This window comes from Pseudorca crassidens, chromosome 8, assembly GCF_039906515.1.
Source record: "Pseudorca crassidens isolate mPseCra1 chromosome 8, mPseCra1.hap1, whole genome shotgun sequence".
Lineage (NCBI taxonomy): Eukaryota > Metazoa > Chordata > Mammalia > Artiodactyla > Delphinidae > Pseudorca > Pseudorca crassidens.
The window spans coordinates 91,720,191-91,737,338 of NC_090303.1; the positions used below are offsets into that span (position 1 = coordinate 91,720,191).

Genomic DNA, 17,148 nt, shown 5'->3' on the forward strand with positions numbered 1-17,148 from the left:
GAAAAACTCACTCACGGCCAGTCCTTGGTGCCAGCCTTTACAACATCAGTTAGGCAATGGTGGGTGAGAACAAGTGCTGAATCATCTGGAAGATTCTTGGAGGTTCTTTGATGGAGATAATCCAAATAGAACACAGCTTAAGCCACCAGAGACAGAAGAAAACAGAGGGGAGGCATGGGACGAAAACAGGAGGATGAAATAAACCACATACTGAACGATTAGACTCTCCCCGGTGCCGTTCCCCACCATGATCCCAGAATACCTGTACAGTCACATTCCCCTGTCAGGACATAGAAATATTTTCCTCTTAAGAAACTTGAATGGTCCCAGGTATTCAAATACTACCCTTTGGGAACCCTAACAAGAAAACACTAACTTATCATCCTATCTCCGTAAAGAGAGAGAATTCAGTCAGTTTTTTTAATTGAAGTACAGTTGACTTACAATAGTCAGGTGTTGTTCAGGTGTACAACATAGTGATTTGATATTTTTATAGATTATACTCCATATAAAGTTATTATAAAATATTTGCTATACTCTATGTGCTATACATGAATGCTCTTTTTTTTGAGAATTTAAAACATTTTTATTGGGACCCTCAGAAAGATATAACTTTTAAGCTGTGACCCAGAACAACGCTTACATACACACAAACAGAACTGAAATTAATGTTACATGAAACAGTGTTAATCTCTACTAAATGCATTCTGATATTTTCTATTTTATTCAGTGAAATTCCATTCTAACCCATTCCATCCCAACCTCATTCTATTCCATTCTATTGTTTCTCTTTGGAAATTGTTGGTTAAAAATACATGAAATTGATTTCCCAGCCCTTTGGCCCTCAGTTTGAAGAACACTAGGTTAAACAAAATGAACATTCGCTTACCCTGACTCTCAGATTTATAACTAATCATTATACATCGTCAATGTTGTTTTATGCATGAGAATGGACAATAGCCATTCAGGTCTTTGAGGAAGGCTGGTAATATGAAAGAGAGGCCACATGGGGACAGAAATGCGTGTGTGTGTGTGATGGTGGTAAAATTCTTATATACCATGAAAAGAACTAACAGTAAGAGTCTAAAATTTATACATAAAATATTAGAACATAAACACATTATTTACAAATATAGAAATAAATGCAAGAAGAAATTTAATTTGGTTGCTTCCAAGAAGTAGGACTGGTGGATGGAAAAGATATAGAAAAATGGACTGCTACTTTTCAATAAAAGCTTTTTAGTACTCTAATTTTTTTAGCTATGGACAATATCACTGACAATATCATTGAATTCTGAATATTACATATTTCAAAATTTAGTTGTATTGCAGGAAAATTTTGTCGTGGGTTTCGATAGCACGATTTCCACCTCTCTCTTTTCCCTGTTACACCATACATGCAGACCCTGACTCTCATTGACCTTTTCTAAAGCACCCCTCCTTGTTCAACCTATATCCCCTGTCAAGTACTGCCCCTGGGGTAGGATTGCATGGAATTATGTATGCAATATTGCACATACTATTTCAACTGTATTTTCTTTTCTGCATTCATTTACAATTTAAACTATCTCAAACCAGGATAAAAAGTTGTATCATCCGTTGAAAGCATTTAAATGATAATGAAGCCAAGAAAGAAAATATTGGGGGGATTAGAGGCGCCTTTTCCATCCTGGTGGTCTCTAAATATGTAGGCGATTATAAATTTACATTTCTTCTTTGGGGGGAAGTTGTTTTCTTTGAACCAGCCCAAGCACATGGACCCATCAGGAAACTCAACTTGCCATCTGTCTTGCAGTAATATTGGGGAGGACATTAGTTACGAACACGCTGGCAGCCCCGATTCCCAAATGCTTTTCACTTAAGAAACGATAAACATTTTGAAACAGACTTCTTGGAGAACAGCACAGCAGCCTCTCCAGCAGCTTTCATGGTACCCCTCAATGGTTATTTTTGCTCCTCCATCGAAAAATGACAGCATAGAGGGAGGAGGGGGAACACATGGGCTCCTCCTGGGGCGAGAACTCTTCTTTAACATGGCCAGAAGATCTAGCAACAGCTGTGCCCATTGGAAGACAACATCAACTTGTGCGACCTGCCCAGGCTCATCAAATGATGAAGGGAGGGATCAAGTTGTAAGCAGCCTCGCAAATGGTGGCTTGGATTATTTTGCAGGAAAGAACTGAAATGAGCCATCTGCCTTCTTTTCCCCTCCCTGTAGAGACAGGAGCCTTTGGGAATGTCCCAAATCCTGGGCTAAAAATCAATCCTGAGAATTCCAGGCAAAAGAATGTGGCAGTGCCACCTTGCCAAGTGATTCCATTAGAGAGGTGATGGATGATAGCTAGAGTGTCACCTGCCCCAGATCAGGCATGGTTGAAGGAACTAGTACTAGGCTGGAAATCAGGACAGCTGGTTTGTGATTCTCCTCTGCACTCATCCACTGTGTAACCTAACGTGGAGCCATTCGCGTCTCTAACTGCCTCCACTTCCTCAGCTGAGCGACAGGGACAATAACAATTGCTCCACCTTCCTCGTGGACGATCAGCAAGTTACATTAGAAGGCATGAGGAAGCACTTCGTGGAAAGCACAGGGTCTTATGCAACGGGGATCATTAAAAAGATTTTTAATCTAAAATTTGAGATGAATGAAGATTTATCTCTGGGACTAAGGAGAACAGAGCCCGGATTGCAAATTGTTTTTTCCTGTAGTGCCTATAAAGGCGATCACTGGGTAGACTCCTCCCCCACTCACAGCCCAACTGCCTCCCTACTCAGGCCTCTCACTTCCTGTCCCTCAGGGTGAAACTAACCACCTTCCTCACCTCCTAGTCCCACCATCAATACAGTATCTTTTCCTTTATTCCCTCTCTCATGAATCCCAGAAAGTCAGCCACCATCTAGTCCAGAGGCTGTCAATTCAGACGACGGAAGGACCAGGTAAGTGATATAAATGAGTGAACCAGCCTGGGCGTGGGAAATGTGGCCAGGCAGAGATGACCTACACCATCTAAGGGCCACCATTATTCAGCTCCTGAAACTGCCACGTCTTCAAGTCTTTCAAGAGAATATGGAAATCTGGAGTTGTGTGAGAAATCTTTGAAGGTTGAAAGTTAACCAGCAATATTTAAATGTTTGAATCATCATAGGGCCAAACCAGAAGCATTTGTGCATGAGCTGAAGGTCTGCAACCTTTGATCTAGGCTAACTCCTGTATTTTTACAAGTACAAATTCTCAAGCCCTAAAAAACAGCATAGTGTAGTTCAAAGACTATGTCCTTGGAGTCAGCAAAGACCAGGGCTTAAATCTCTCATCAGCACCTAATTTGCCATATGGTAATTTGAGTAAGAGTTTTAATTTTTTGAACCCCAATTACCTCAACTGTGAAAGGGGATAATTATATATCCTCCATAAATGTTCTAGAGGAAATAAACAAGATCACAGATAATACATGAAAATCACCTGGTACATAACAGGCACCCAGTAAGTGTCTCCTTTTTCCTCAAGGTCAACAAGTTAATGGTATTACGAGGCAAGAACCCATAACCTTTATCTCCTGAATCCAACCTGCTTTCCCCGCCCCCGCACTGTATCCCATGGTTCCCTTGCCTGGAAAGCTCTCCTTTTCAGAGACATGAGGTATGATTCACCCTGGAAACTGTGCACAAGATTAGCACTCTAGACACCTGCGTTCTGATTTACTTTTTTTCCCGTGAACATGCCCCATCAACCTGTGTAGGTCTCGTTTATTTTCTCTGGAACAAAAGTGACAATCACTGTAAACTGAGGCAATAAATCTGTGTTACGTTGCTCTAAATCGTCATAGGCCCATCTGTGAAACCCAAATGCCTGTGAGCCTGGGATCAGACTCTGATTTGACGTTCTGATGCCTAAGGAATGTGTTTTAAAAGGTACGTTTTATTATTATTTAGATGTGGTGAGGCCAACAGATCAGGAGACAATTGCCATTGAAAAGACAGTTTGTTTGTAAAGAAATAAAATAAAAGCTTAAAAAATGTCCACCTTTCTCCAAAAAGTGATCTATAAGAAGATTTCGACTACATATTAATTAGCAGAGAGGTGAATCAAGTTGAAAGAATATGGAACATTGTCAACATATTTACTAATAAACATTGAGTATTTTTTAAGTTAATGTCTTATAATTTCCTAGCTTCTCCAAAGTAGACAAGCTTTATGATAGTGTTGCAATTTGTCCTATATCAGTTAACAGATCTCAATACACAGTGGGTACTTACTAAATATGTGATAATGATTATTACTTTTAATTAAAGCTGTTGAATTTTTTTAAAAAAAGAAAATGTAGATTGTTACTCACAGTCCCCGAGGTGAGGGAGCTTGCCACACCATGCAGGGCCACGCAGGGAAGCACCAGGGTTGATTGGGAGGCAGAGGGAGTGAGAAAAATTAGGCAAGAGGCTTTACTGTAGTTTCTGCAGAAAGGAACAAGCAAGGCAATGAAAGCGGGTTTAAGGGTGGCTAGTGTGAAAAATTTCAGTGGGCTCTGAGGTATAGCAATTGTTTCTAGTTGTCTGGTACCTCGCCATGGTGATTAGGCGATTAGGCTGGGGGGGGATAGTGAGGTCCTGAGAGCCCATAAAGGAAGCGGTTGGGGAACGGGCTGTGGATTGGTTGGCTTGCATATGAAAGTTGTGCTTATAGACAAGTCCTTTACTTTGTCTAGTGATGGGCTACCCCTGTGAGGAGCAGTCTCTCCCGAGTCCGCAAGGTCCCAGATGTCAAAGCATTGGAAACACGGAAAATCCAAAGGCACGATTAATACAGAGTATTTTCAAACCGGTGAGTATTTGGCCCCTCCACACACCCCTGGAAAGATATCAGAATGTCAAGGAGGAGGTTTCCATTATAGGCTCACAGAATAAGAAAGAGGGAGGGTGTATGACTAAAATCCTCCACTGGGAAAGGACCCTCGCATAGGAACAGAAGAAGAGAAGGTCAAGGTGCTCAGAGAAGAAAGGCAGCAGGAGATTAAAGCACCCATGAGCTCAAGGAAGGGTTCGGCATTCTGCTGAGATTAAAAAAAGTGGGCAAGGGGGGTGGAGGTCCAGGTAAACACGGTCCATGTCCTTAGTCTCTAACATCTTGGATACTCTTTCTAAGGCTAAACGAAGCCCCACTCTCTCTGAGTAGAGAAAATTAAATTTGAATACAGAGATTGCAATGGAATAAAGATGATTCTGCTCGAGTGCGTTGACCTTTATCTACCATTTCATCAGAATTTCTGGAGCGTGAATATGTGTTAGGTGTCCTCTGCAACTGTTCACATGAGGAAGGATCCTTCTCTTCCGCATCAGGTCCAAGGAGTCCTCAAGCATCCCGAGGTGGGGAAAGCAAAATCAAATCCATGGAGTTCTGAAATCTAGTTAGAGAACAGTTGTAGGAGACAACGAAAATAGCAGTCAAGCAGCATAAATCTCCGGAGAATACTGTCTTTCCTCCTGTGACTGACTGAAAAAACAATTACATTTCTCAATATTCCTCCAGCTGAGACTTGGATTCAGTGCTAGATAACATATAAATTGCTGGTTTGAGGCTTTTCTTTCAGGTGGACTAGATAGTCAGGAAAGAATGGTTAGGCGCACATAGGCAGGTCCATGCTTATATGAAAAGCTTTTAAAAACAGAGTATCAGGATTTTCAACTTTCACTATTTAAGAAAAAATATTTTATTTGCAAGAAATAGAAATACAAAAGCATAACAATTTCCATTCATTTTTTTCCAAACTAAATACAAGTATCCTACAAAGCATTTACTTTTTTTGGTATTTACTTAGCTATGATAAAGAATAAAAAGCCATAAAAAACAGCATGATATGACAGATAATAGACTCACAATGTATTCAGACTTAAACACTGCTGGTCTGTATAACGTGTAACCAAAGACAGCAAAGCCCAGCCTGTCAGCAGAGACATTAAAGCTCATGGTTTCTTATAGTCTGGAGTCTGCTCAGCATTGTTTAAAAAGGGTGGCTCACAATTTGTCAAAGAGAGCTGGTGTTTTTCATAGACTCAGACAGTGTTTCATCTGAAAGGGAGATTTGCTGAACAGCATAGGCCATGGGTCCACGGTGCCAAAAGTTCATTGTTCTCAGCCAGCTAGTGCGTAAGGAAGAGGAACAGAGAAACAGCTAAAACCGCTCGTGGTGCTTTTCCAGGATGCAAAGGCTGCTAGCTGGAGCTCACAGACGACTGCATGAACCGGACAGGAGATGAACATCTCCAGCGTGAGGCAAAAACCTGAACTTTACACAGCAGGGCCAGCCTAGGGAGTAGGCACTGCATTCCCTGCCCAGAGGACCTTAGAAGTTTACAGCGTGTTCGTGCAGAAAGAGATCTGCTCAACCTGACCCACAAATTGCTGCACTTTCCATATCGCTTAGCTGTTTATCCATCTCATAGTAATTCGTTGCCCTTGTTTTCTCTTTCTATAAAATTAACTTATTTAGCACAGCACCCAGCATCTAGTAGGTGCTCGAGAATTATTATTTCCCTTCCTTCTAGAAACCAAGACAAAATGAAGCATTCCCAGATTTTATGTTGCCCAAAAGGACAAAACGAAACAATACCTAGTCTTGTCCTGTGGTAGGTGCTGACCCTTTGTCCACGGAGACATGGAGCCTTAATCCTCAAATGCGTCAGGTTCCTCTGAGCTGAGAAAGTGTTCTGCTCTGAGGATTTATAATACCTTTAATCCCGGCTGGCCATTTTTTGATGTGATTGCACCTCTGCAAGATGGGATTTTCCTAATGGACATAACTCTTCCTTTGCTCCTGATGTGCAAATCTGATCATGGCTCACTTTTAGGAAACTATTTTTGAGCCTTTGGAAGAAGTTCCTTTTCCCATGTCCACCTCAGTCTAGTACCACAAAGCTGCATATAAAATCTCCCAGCCCCTAGGTAGTTCTCAGTCATCCTGGATTCAAATATAAGGCACATGTAAGACACAAACGAGTGTCCAAGATGAGGGAGGAACGTGTGTGCGAGTGTGCGAGTGTGCATGTGTGCGTGTACCTGCGCAAGAGGAAGAGAGAGGAGAGAGAGAGAGGGAGAGGGAGAGGGAGAGGGAGAGGGAGAGGGAGAGGGAGAGAGGGAGAGAGGGAGAGAGAGAGAGAGAGAGAGAGAGAGAGAGAGCGCGCGCGAGCTGGCACATGGGTCTTTTGAAGAGCTATTGATTAATGAAGCTTCCTCCGTCCCCTTATTCCCCAATATTCACTAGGGCCTTCTGCAACACTCTTCCTTGGGAGTGAATGACTGACTCAATGAATGAATGAAAAATCTGAACTCTGTCTCTTGCTGCTTCACAGCCCCCTACTCTCTCCTGTAGCTGCCCTCCCAGAAGGGCTTATGCGATCACGTCTCCTAATTGTCTCAGCTGAAAAGCATTCAAAGAAAATGACTCCGACCAGGGCACTACCTGCTACTGGTCTGTCTCACAGGTCCTGCCTGCACTGCAAGCAGGAGAGCTGGTGTCTGTAATAAAGGTTCCTCAAAGACTGGGTTCAACAGAACCGAACTAGTGACAAGAGCTCTTGGCAGAGAAGGGGGAGACCAATGCCTTCTCCTCGTCTCCCATCTCCCCACGTTAGCAAGGCCGGCACGGACGCTCTGTCTCCTCGACGGGGAGAGGGAGGTCTCTGAGTGTGCAACGTGCTCACGTGACACGTGTGTTCGGAGGAGCTGCCCCTGAAGGGCCTCTGATCCTTGTCTTTTGCTTGGTGTGAGGACAGAGGAGGAAGGAGGCACAAAGTGCTAAAAAAATTTTAATAAAACACGTCTGTCAAAAATTCTGAGCCCCCGCTGACTGGTCCTCAGCGGGGACCAGTGGGTCCTCAGCGGGGACCTCAGTGAGTCACTGGACAGTGACTCACTGCCAGAACAAAGGTGAACCAATGCAAGACCCCTGCTCCCAGGGCACACGAGAGTCACAGCCCTCTCTCGGCATTCAGGCTAAACCGAGAGATTTAGGAAGAAAAAAACATGGTACTCACAGTTGGTTTGTAAATAAGTTGAGCTAAAAGCCGCTTTCACAATCTACAAATTAGGTCTTTAAATCAAAATCATTTATATTCATAAAAAGGTTATCGAATTCTGCCTGTACTGGTGTCAAACCTCATCCCCACCCCCTGTCCAAAAGGAGCAACCTAGTTCAGCTGTCAGATTCTTATATAACACTCCCTTTATGTGAGCTAGGCTCCAGAGTCCTAACACTTCACAGAAATTCTTTCTTAAACCTGGTACTGAGGCCTTTCATTTACAGTATCCATTTCTAAGTGCAAAGTCAAGAGCTGTGAATAGAACCTCACTGGGGGGTCTGGGTTACTCAGGTCTCACCCAGTAAAAAAGTACGTGTTCTCTGAACTTTTGAAAGACATCTCTTCCACTAAGCTAATCAAAGAAAGGAAAGAGGAAAAGCTGTTGACATAATGAAAAATATATTAATATGTTTATCATTAACATTGATTCTTTATGATTGATGGTTGTGCTAACAGTCTCTTATTTTCCAAAACTGAGGTTCAGAAACCAAAAGGCTGCCACTGTTTGACACCTTCAGGGCTAACCAGGTATTACTGACTCATCTATGGGATGGCTCTGGGGAGGGAAACAAATCCACTGACATTGTGAGCTTAACTCTGGAACAGAAAAGGTGCACACATCCATTAACTATTTGGAACCAATCTGGTATTATCCAACTCTTCTGCATCCTCTTGACTCCATTACGTCCTCCTAAAGGGATAACTGTTTAGTTCCCCTTACTCACCCAAGCAAGGAGTAGAGGGCAGAGGTCTTTCTCATAATAGCAGCAGTTGGTCCTTGGATCCCCTTACGATGGCCATTTGAGCTCTCACGCTGAGGTCCCTGGTCTCTAGACACAGATTCAGTTGTGGGAAGAACGGTTTCCCAGAGATCAAGCCCTGCTGTATGGAGGGCTGGAGACAGTGACGTCAAGCAAGGGTAGGTCAGGGAGGAAATAAAATCCTCAAGGCACTAAAGACAGGCGCTCGGAGTTTGCTGCCCTTTTCCTTCTCCCTCCTTCTTCAGAAGAGCTGGTTTTCTACTCAGCCTAATCCAGGAGACTTAAAAACCCGATCTGGTTCCAGTGCGTCAGGTGGGTAAGCTGACCCACTCCCACTGACATACAAAAGCTTGCCTTTCTTATCGTCCAAATACTACTTGAGTTAATTCTATATTCTTACCTTCTTAGCCGCCCTCTCCCTCCCCATGCACACAGGCTGCCTGTGTCTGATAATTACATGACATTTTAAAGAGAGGGATGGTTCAGTAGTGGCCCATGGTTAGCAGACACCAGCCAGGCCCAAGAGGGTCTAGAGCAGAAGAGAAGGAGAGGAGAAGGTAGAGAGAAACAGAAGCAGGGCGCATGCTAGCAACCTTCCTCCTGCACAGCCCAGCCGGTCTCAGCCCTCCCCGGCCAATGGAAGGGACAGTGAGAGGTGTGCAGAGGACCGAGAGGGCTGCCAGGACCACTGCAATCCTGATCCAGCTTTACACCAGTGCTAAGAAGATGAATTTGGCTGTCTCCCAGCCAGAACTCTCTCCATCACAGTAGGGAGAGAGGAATCACTGACGGTGAGCCCCAAAGGTACCAGATCTGCTTATGAGGTCTGACGGCAAATGCTAATGACACCAAATCCTGTGTCTGCTATGGAACAGAAGGCCCAGGTATAGCTTAATCTCTTCTAAGTACAGGTTCCAATGACAATGTAGATGAGAGACAGAAACGGAGCCAGAGTGAGAGTTAAAGCCAAGGGTGCTTCAGCTGCTACTAAAAATAAAATACAAAACGTGAGCAAATTTCTTACACGAAATCTTTTACAAGCTAGGGAAAAACACTTAAGGGGCGTCTTCTACATTATACAGTAAAAAGTCAATTTCCATTTCTTATTTGTATGAAAGAGGAAAGTTTTTTTTAAAACTACAAAAGTTACTTTTAATCATTAAAAAAAATAAGAGCAGGTTGGGGGATTAGGTCGTGTCTCTTTGGGTGAGCTGCAAAGTAGCCAAACCTGACTATAAAAGGTAAGACTGTGGATACACAAATGTCACCTACTCTGACCCCAGGAACAGGCCTCAGGCTCACCTCCTGTGTTGAGGCAGAAGAGGAGGGGGAAAGCAGAAGTGTCAGGGGAGGTGGAGAAAGACAAGCTAGCAGGGTTGTCTGAAACGCCTGCTGTCAGGGACAGGGCTTCCCTTCCCTGTTATGGGTATGGGACAGAAAAAGCATCTATCCACAGAGCCCCAGACCCGAGCGAGGCACTGCTCCATCTTTCCCTGTGAGTTCGTTCTACAGGAGGACACATGCTTAGGGAGATTTCCCAACTATAATTACAGGGCTCCAGCAAAAAAGAAGAAAAGAAAGCAAAACATGGCCTGGAAGGATTGGGGATCCCAGAGCCTAGGGTACCCTCCTCGCTCCAAAGGCCAACAGAAGACTTTGCTAGCTTGGAGGGAGGCGTCCGGATGTCTTCAGTGTGGTTGCCCAGGGAAGCCTCAGCGAGCTAATAAATACTATTTACAAATGGGGAGGAGAAGCCAAGGAGGCAGAACTAGGGGCGTGTGGGGACACAGATTGTGGAGAAATCCTACAAGCAACATGATGGGGCAGGTTTGCCTGGAGTAGAAAAGCCTGATTCCTTCAGGCATTGCACTTGCGGCCTGAGAGTACGAAGGGGACGCCTCGCTCCAGCCCCAGGGCCGGAGGACCAGTCAGCGGGGGCTCAGCGCAGAGCATCAGGAGAGACCCAGGCTGAGCAAAGGCAGGACGTCAGTCGGTGCTTTGCCAGATTCCAACAGGCATCCTGGTATTTTTGTGGCTCGAGTTGAACGAACAAGCGTCAGCTCTTCTTCAAAGAGGCGGTCACACCCACCCCGGTGAGAAGCAGGCAGTATCTTTTTGGCACTGTCGGTACAAACAAGCCTGCTCGCCCCACCCCTGACCCTAAGATAATTTCCTATGGCAGTAAGCAACAGGGAGGGAGAGAAGCGGGCTCCCTTCTGCAGGGAGGGACGTGGGACCGGGGGGAGGCGCTCTCTCACCGTGGGTGGAAATCCCAGGCTGTCCTCGTACCCAAAGCCATGACTGCACATCCAGGTCTTCGGTCAAGATCAGGTGGCAAAAAGGAAAAGCTTATGACAAAGGCGGTTTGGAGACATAAAGGTAGAGTGAGGAGATAGAGGGAGGTGGCGACGGTCTCGTTAAAAGGTGGCGTTCACTCTTCTGTCGAGTTCTACAACTTTTAGTGTTTCATTCCCCTCCAGTTTGGTGCTGACCCTGCGAAGGCATCAGAAGGAAAAAGAGGTCTTACTACCAATTACCTCAAGCTCGGTAGGATGACACAATCATTCTATGACTGCGACTCTGCAGGCTGGCCCAAGCATGCTTCTCGTCCTCTCCCCTGTTCCCGAAGTCTTCCGCTACCAGCCTATCCGTCATCCGCATTCCTGCCTCTAGCCTCATGCCAAAGCAGACATTCCAGCCCAGAGGATAAACATGGCAGTTTGATACTGATTTGTTGTACATTGCTTTAAACGACTGTATTTCTTGAGGATGGTTAGTCACCCCTATGCTAAACTCTAGGAGGGAGAAAATAAAAGGATAAAGACCAATCCTTGGTCTAGAATAAATATTTTTTAAAATAATCTAGATAAAGATGAAATCTTTATAGAGATTAAAAGATTCTAGATAAAGACTAAAAAAAAAAAAAACCCAAACTAACTTGAAATAACAGTAAATATATAACAGAAAATAAATACATTATTAAATTATGTAACAGCCTAGAAAGACTCTAGGCATTCAGAGGAGGGCTATGAGGGCTCTGGTATCAGGAAGACATCCCAGAACAAGAGGGATTTCAATGGGGCCTTGAATAGCTGAGACAAGAGGAGAGAAGATTTGTGTCATGAGTCAAGTAGTTGAGCAGCTGATTCTTCTCTGCTCCTAGTGGCAGCTCTACAATTTGCTAAAATAGGAATAATAATAATAATAATGTCTAACCTCTTCAAGTATTTCAAAGGATTTACTGTATATGTCATATTTACATAGTGCTTGAAATAGTAAGCGCTATAAATAATAATAATAAATAATAAAGCACTAAATGCATGTATAATATCATGTAAACATATAGTAGTATATATAATTACAAACTTTCCCCTGCAACATTAGGGGAAGAAAACTGAAGAATCTGAAACAAAGTCTTTCCCACTTGCATTGGAATAGCATCATTTCTGGGAGGCACAGAGGCAGAGTTCAGCTAGACCACGAACCACACCATGTATAACCAGGATTGGACGCAGACGCTCCTTCCCGTGCCATTTGGTGTAGCCAGGTATCTCCCCAGCGTGACAACAAGCCCAGCAGTTGTACAAGCCTTTGTGTTTACACAAGGACTGTTCCTCATAACTATCTAAAGGAAACACCTCATGGAGAATTGGAGACAAATGTATGTTATTTTCAATATGGAAACACATACAGGCATAGTGCCTCTCGAAGTGTCCTTCAATATTAACATGTAATTATAACTAAATAATTAAGGCATGTTTATTTACACATAAATCATAAACTACATACTGACATATTGCATGACATATATGTATCTGTAGTTGGAAGGAAGCTGGGGAAAGCCTTGAGGCTGCATTTGCATAGCGAGTACGCTGCTGTTACTGGACTGTATGTTTACTTGTGAGGCTTTGAGGGAGGAAGGGAGTCAAGCCCTTTCCCCCGACTCTTGGAGCCACCACTGCCAGCTCCCCAGTGGCGCAGCAGCCACGGGGCCAGCTCACACCAGGTCTCTTCCCCAATCTCTGCTAGGGGCAGCTGTTCACAAGCAATAGTCTCTCCAGAGTCCGGGTGCTGGAAATAGGTCTTGAAAAAGCCAAAGGTACGACTAGGCCAGTGGGAAAGTCTACACCCCACACTGCACGTTGCTGACGCATAACCCATCGTCGGTGCCTCAGAGGAGGTGAATCTGTATCTATTTGACTCACAAGTGCTGCTGCAGCTCCAACAGCACTGATTTCTCCAGGCTGGTCTCATTTGATATAATGAAACGGGGAAGATCCACGTCAGGCCTGGACTCCAGCCCTGATGCCCTGAGCAGGGAGGAACCTCTGTCCCAGCGCCCAAGCTCCCCAGCCGAGGCCGAACTGGATGGCTCCTCCAGGGGAGAATGTTCCTCATAGATCAGCAGGTTCCTGGATCTCACTGAGAACAAAGCAAAGACACAGGTGTTACGAGAGACCACAGGGGTACATCATATCCCCTCACTCGATGCCCAGGGCTGGGAGCAGATGACAACTCATGGGTTCTTGTTGCCCAGGACACAGGGTGCCAACTGGAGTTGGCTTCCTATAAAGGCTTCAGGATTTCAGAGTTTTGTGCATTGAAAAATGATACCAATTATAAAAAGTCTGGAAGAACAATAGAAAAGCAAATAAACAGGAAGCATACTGCCACCCCACTGCTTTGAAAACAAAACTCCCCTCCATGCCCCACCCCCAACCATCTGGGGGAAACAATTTGTGGACAATAGGAGTCAAATACTTGGCGATGTCCAGACGCAGCTAAAATAAGCATTCCCAGTGAGTAGGTTTTGCAGAGGGAGAAGGTAAGAGGGCAGAAAACTGTGTTTTCATTTAAAACTGGAGAGAAGACACACAGCCAAAGTCACAAATCAAACAACGGAAACATTCTCTTTTGTTTTATAGGATAGTTGCATAGCTAGATGGCTCGTAGCAATTTTCTACAACAGAGAAACTATGCTCCCATTGGCTTCCAATCAAATTTAGAGATACATTCCCTTAGGGAAAAAGAATTTCCCGGGAGACCACTGCAATTATTTGGTTGAAATCTTAGCCTTTCTGTCATATATCTGGCAGGGATACACCTACCTCGCAAAGACCACAGATCTTTCAGAACCACAAAATTATGCCTACCCCCCAAATCCAGTACCCCCTAATTCCACCCTTGTTCTTACTAGTGTATCTATTTTATGATCCCTACATATCACCTCTTTATTTCCTACATACTTAAAAGAGATCATTCACTTCTGACACCTGATTCTCCAAATTTTCTAAATCTTAGGCATAATATTTTGTAAGACAGGCTGATTCTTTAATTTCATTTTACAGATGCTTACTATGGTCGCATACAATTCCACTGAGTTGAATTCCTTGAAAATGTCATGGGAAACTTAACGTTCTCCCCACTCCTTCCCCCCAAATGCGCATCCCTCCCCCTTATCAGAACTCAAAAAGAAGACATCAGAATTTGCCAGGGAACACAGTCTACAGCAGTAGTTTGCAAACTGTGCTCTGCTGAGCTCTAGAGAACTCCAAGGGGTGTCTCAGCCCAGTGGGTGAGTGCCACAAGGGGAGACCCAGCAGCCTGGGCGCCAGACACCCCCATGGCTCTCTTCCTCCCTTCAGTGGAGAAGCTACACTTTTACCAGTTCTTAGAAATTAGACTTTCATATGGAAACAGAAGCCAAGAACACTTCCTGCAATGTCTTGGCGGTCACAGCGATGACAGTTAACTGCAGAGTAACTAATTCGGGGGCAGATGCTTGTGTGGGCCTATTCAATGAATGTTTTTTATGGGGGAGAGGGAACAGTGATATTGAATTGCCTTCTCCCAAGGAACGGATATATATGCATTTTTATGGATAAATGATTTTGAGACCACTGCTCTGTACCCAGGGACGTTTATCATATAGCTATTCTAAACCAAGTGGTTCAGTAAAGTCCTCCCATCTAAAAAAAAAAAAATCAGACTCTCAGATAAGACTTCTTTCAGTAAGTCAAGCTTTGAGAAATGAAAGAGAAAAGAAACAAGCCACCTCCCAAGTTGCTGAGTGCTGTCTTACCAATGGAGGCTGTGTAGGGCTCCTGCATGGAATGCTGGCTGGGCAGGGCCATCTTGGTGGCAGAAGGATAGGGCCCATAGCCCTGAAAGAAGGTGCCGAATGCAACGGCAAAGCATAACACAACAACCTGCAGGACGAGGAGAGAAAGTGGAGAGCCGTCAATTCCGAGATCCACAGAGCAAACCTTTACACCTGCAACACCTGGGAGGTCCATAAAGACAGCTCCCCTCCATCAGGCCAGCAGATCGTACGCAGTCCATCACCGTCACATCATAGTGGAGAGACAGCCTCGGGGTGAGCTGTGTGGTCCCTCGAACACCCCAGCACTTGGACGTGGCAAGCTGGGGAGAGACTGGAGATTGGGGAGTGGGCCTGGGCAGTAACGGTGTTGTCCCTTCAGGAAACTCACCATGAGGCAGGTGCCAGTCTGTGTGCCAGCCAGCTTGCAGGTGCGAGAAACCTTGCCCATCACCAAAGTCTGAAGCTTCTGCAGCTGCTGCAGGAGAGTTCTGCAAACACAACAAATCAAAGCCAAGAAGGGCGTCTGAGAGACAAAAGAATGCTTGTGGGTGATCTCTGCCCCAGGCTCCAGGGAAGTGTCTATGGCTTTGTGTCTGAATTTGAACACAGTACCGAGAAAAAGGTTCCTCTGGTGAAGACACATACGCCACTGTCTTCCAGCACCAGAGTCATAGAGCTTACGGGGCTCAGGATCCGCCCACGTGAGCAGCTTGTCCATTCTGTGCTGTTCTGAGTAACAGTCATCTCTATGCCCCAAATCATCCCTGATAATCCCGGGATTTGTTTGTCAGCCATTGAGAAAAAAAATAAGTAAAAATTGGCTGGTGATGGTGAACCAAGGAGAATTCGTTCAACCAAGAGAAGAGAAACATTGAAGAAGACACAAGAAAGGAGAAAAGCATGAAGAAGAAGATGCCGGGCAGAGAACACGTGGAGGGGTGGCCAGAGGAGACGGCTGTGACAGGAGGTGGTAGCAACATCTCTGAGCAGCCGATGCTCAGATGGCAGATCTGAAGAGAGGGAGAGAGACGGAGAGGAAGGCAAGAATGGCGGGGAGGCAAACAGCCATGAGCACCTCAAGCCTGTGGCACTTGAAGGCTCACAGCACCTCCATAGGCAGAAATGAAGCCCAAATATGAATCAGGAGCAAAGAAGCCTGCTCAGCTGGACACACCTTCAGAGCCAGGATCTTGGAAGCCGTCCTCTGATGTTCCTCCAGGAAAATACACAGAACAGGAGCAAAAGAGAGTTGTTCTATCCCTAAAAGTGGACAGCTGTGCACACCCGTGCAAGGGAAGGGTTTGAGGATGAGAATAGTATGTTCTGCTCTGTGTGACATCAGGTCACAGGAGGAGCAGATGGTGAATTTCTTTGCAAATTCTGAACAGTGCAGCCATAGAAAAGGATCTCACAGCACACACGCCTGAATTAGAGCCTCGGGGATGAATTCTGCGTGAGCAGCAAAAAGAGCAGAGACTGCCCCTCGCCCCCATCCCTCCTCTCCAAGCCCAATGCACTCGGCAAGGTGGAGAGGTTTTACAAGCAGATGCTTTTTTCTTGGGTCTCAAAGATTTTCAGAAAATTCATGCTGTGATGGAACATTAGAAAGTCAGACAAGTTCACTGAAAAACACTGAAAAGCAAATCACTCATTTGCAGAAGAATTCTGGGCTTTGGCAGATAACTTGCCTCCACCACAGCCCATCTCCTGAACAGCTTCCCAGTGCTGGAAGGACATGCAGGTTTTCCCAAGTTTGCAGCTTCCCCTGTGACCAGTACCAGTGAAACAAGTTCTCTCAGGTTTAAGCCAACTAAGGACAGGTTGGCAGTAAGACTATTGCTTTTAGCAGTTCAATGGATAAGAGCAGAGGCAGAATTGGAGTCCACAGCACGTACAGAGAAGGCTCTCTGAACTCAGTGACCCCATGTGGTCCCATCTACACCGTATTTTTACCTTGTACAATGGTTTTAATTTAAGCAAAACAAAATCATTCATCCCATTATTTCATATCGTTAAATTCTATTAATATGGCGGTCTTTTTAGTACTTAGCTGTATGTTTTCTTGCTTTATGGTTATCTAGAAGCATAATCACAAGTAGTATAGACTGGTTGATGTTTCTGTACATTCAAGCAACACGTTCTTTAAAAGAGTTTTGTGAGTTACTCAAGGCTGAGAAATACCGATAGCATGATTACTATAAATTCTACTTTAGG

General features: G+C 44.7%; 1 protein-coding gene across 2 annotated transcripts in view; it reads right to left on the reverse strand.

Moving 5' to 3' along the window:
- Window positions 1–5,678: 5,678 nt before the first annotated feature.
- The window catches only part of CREB3L2 (cAMP responsive element binding protein 3 like 2), a 118,758-nt gene continuing 107,288 nt past the window's right edge, over window positions 5,679–17,148 (reverse strand). For both annotated transcript variants that reach the window (XM_067747122.1, XM_067747123.1), the window contains exons 9-12: window positions 15,323–15,422; window positions 14,914–15,040; window positions 13,037–13,253; window positions 5,679–11,324 (exon numbers count right to left, since the gene is read on the reverse strand). In XM_067747122.1, the coding sequence (XP_067603223.1) occupies window positions 11,249–11,324; window positions 13,037–13,253; window positions 14,914–15,040; window positions 15,323–15,422 (520 nt within the window). In that variant the 3' untranslated portion in view covers window positions 5,679–11,248. The remainder of the gene's footprint in view (window positions 11,325–13,036; window positions 13,254–14,913; window positions 15,041–15,322; window positions 15,423–17,148) is intronic.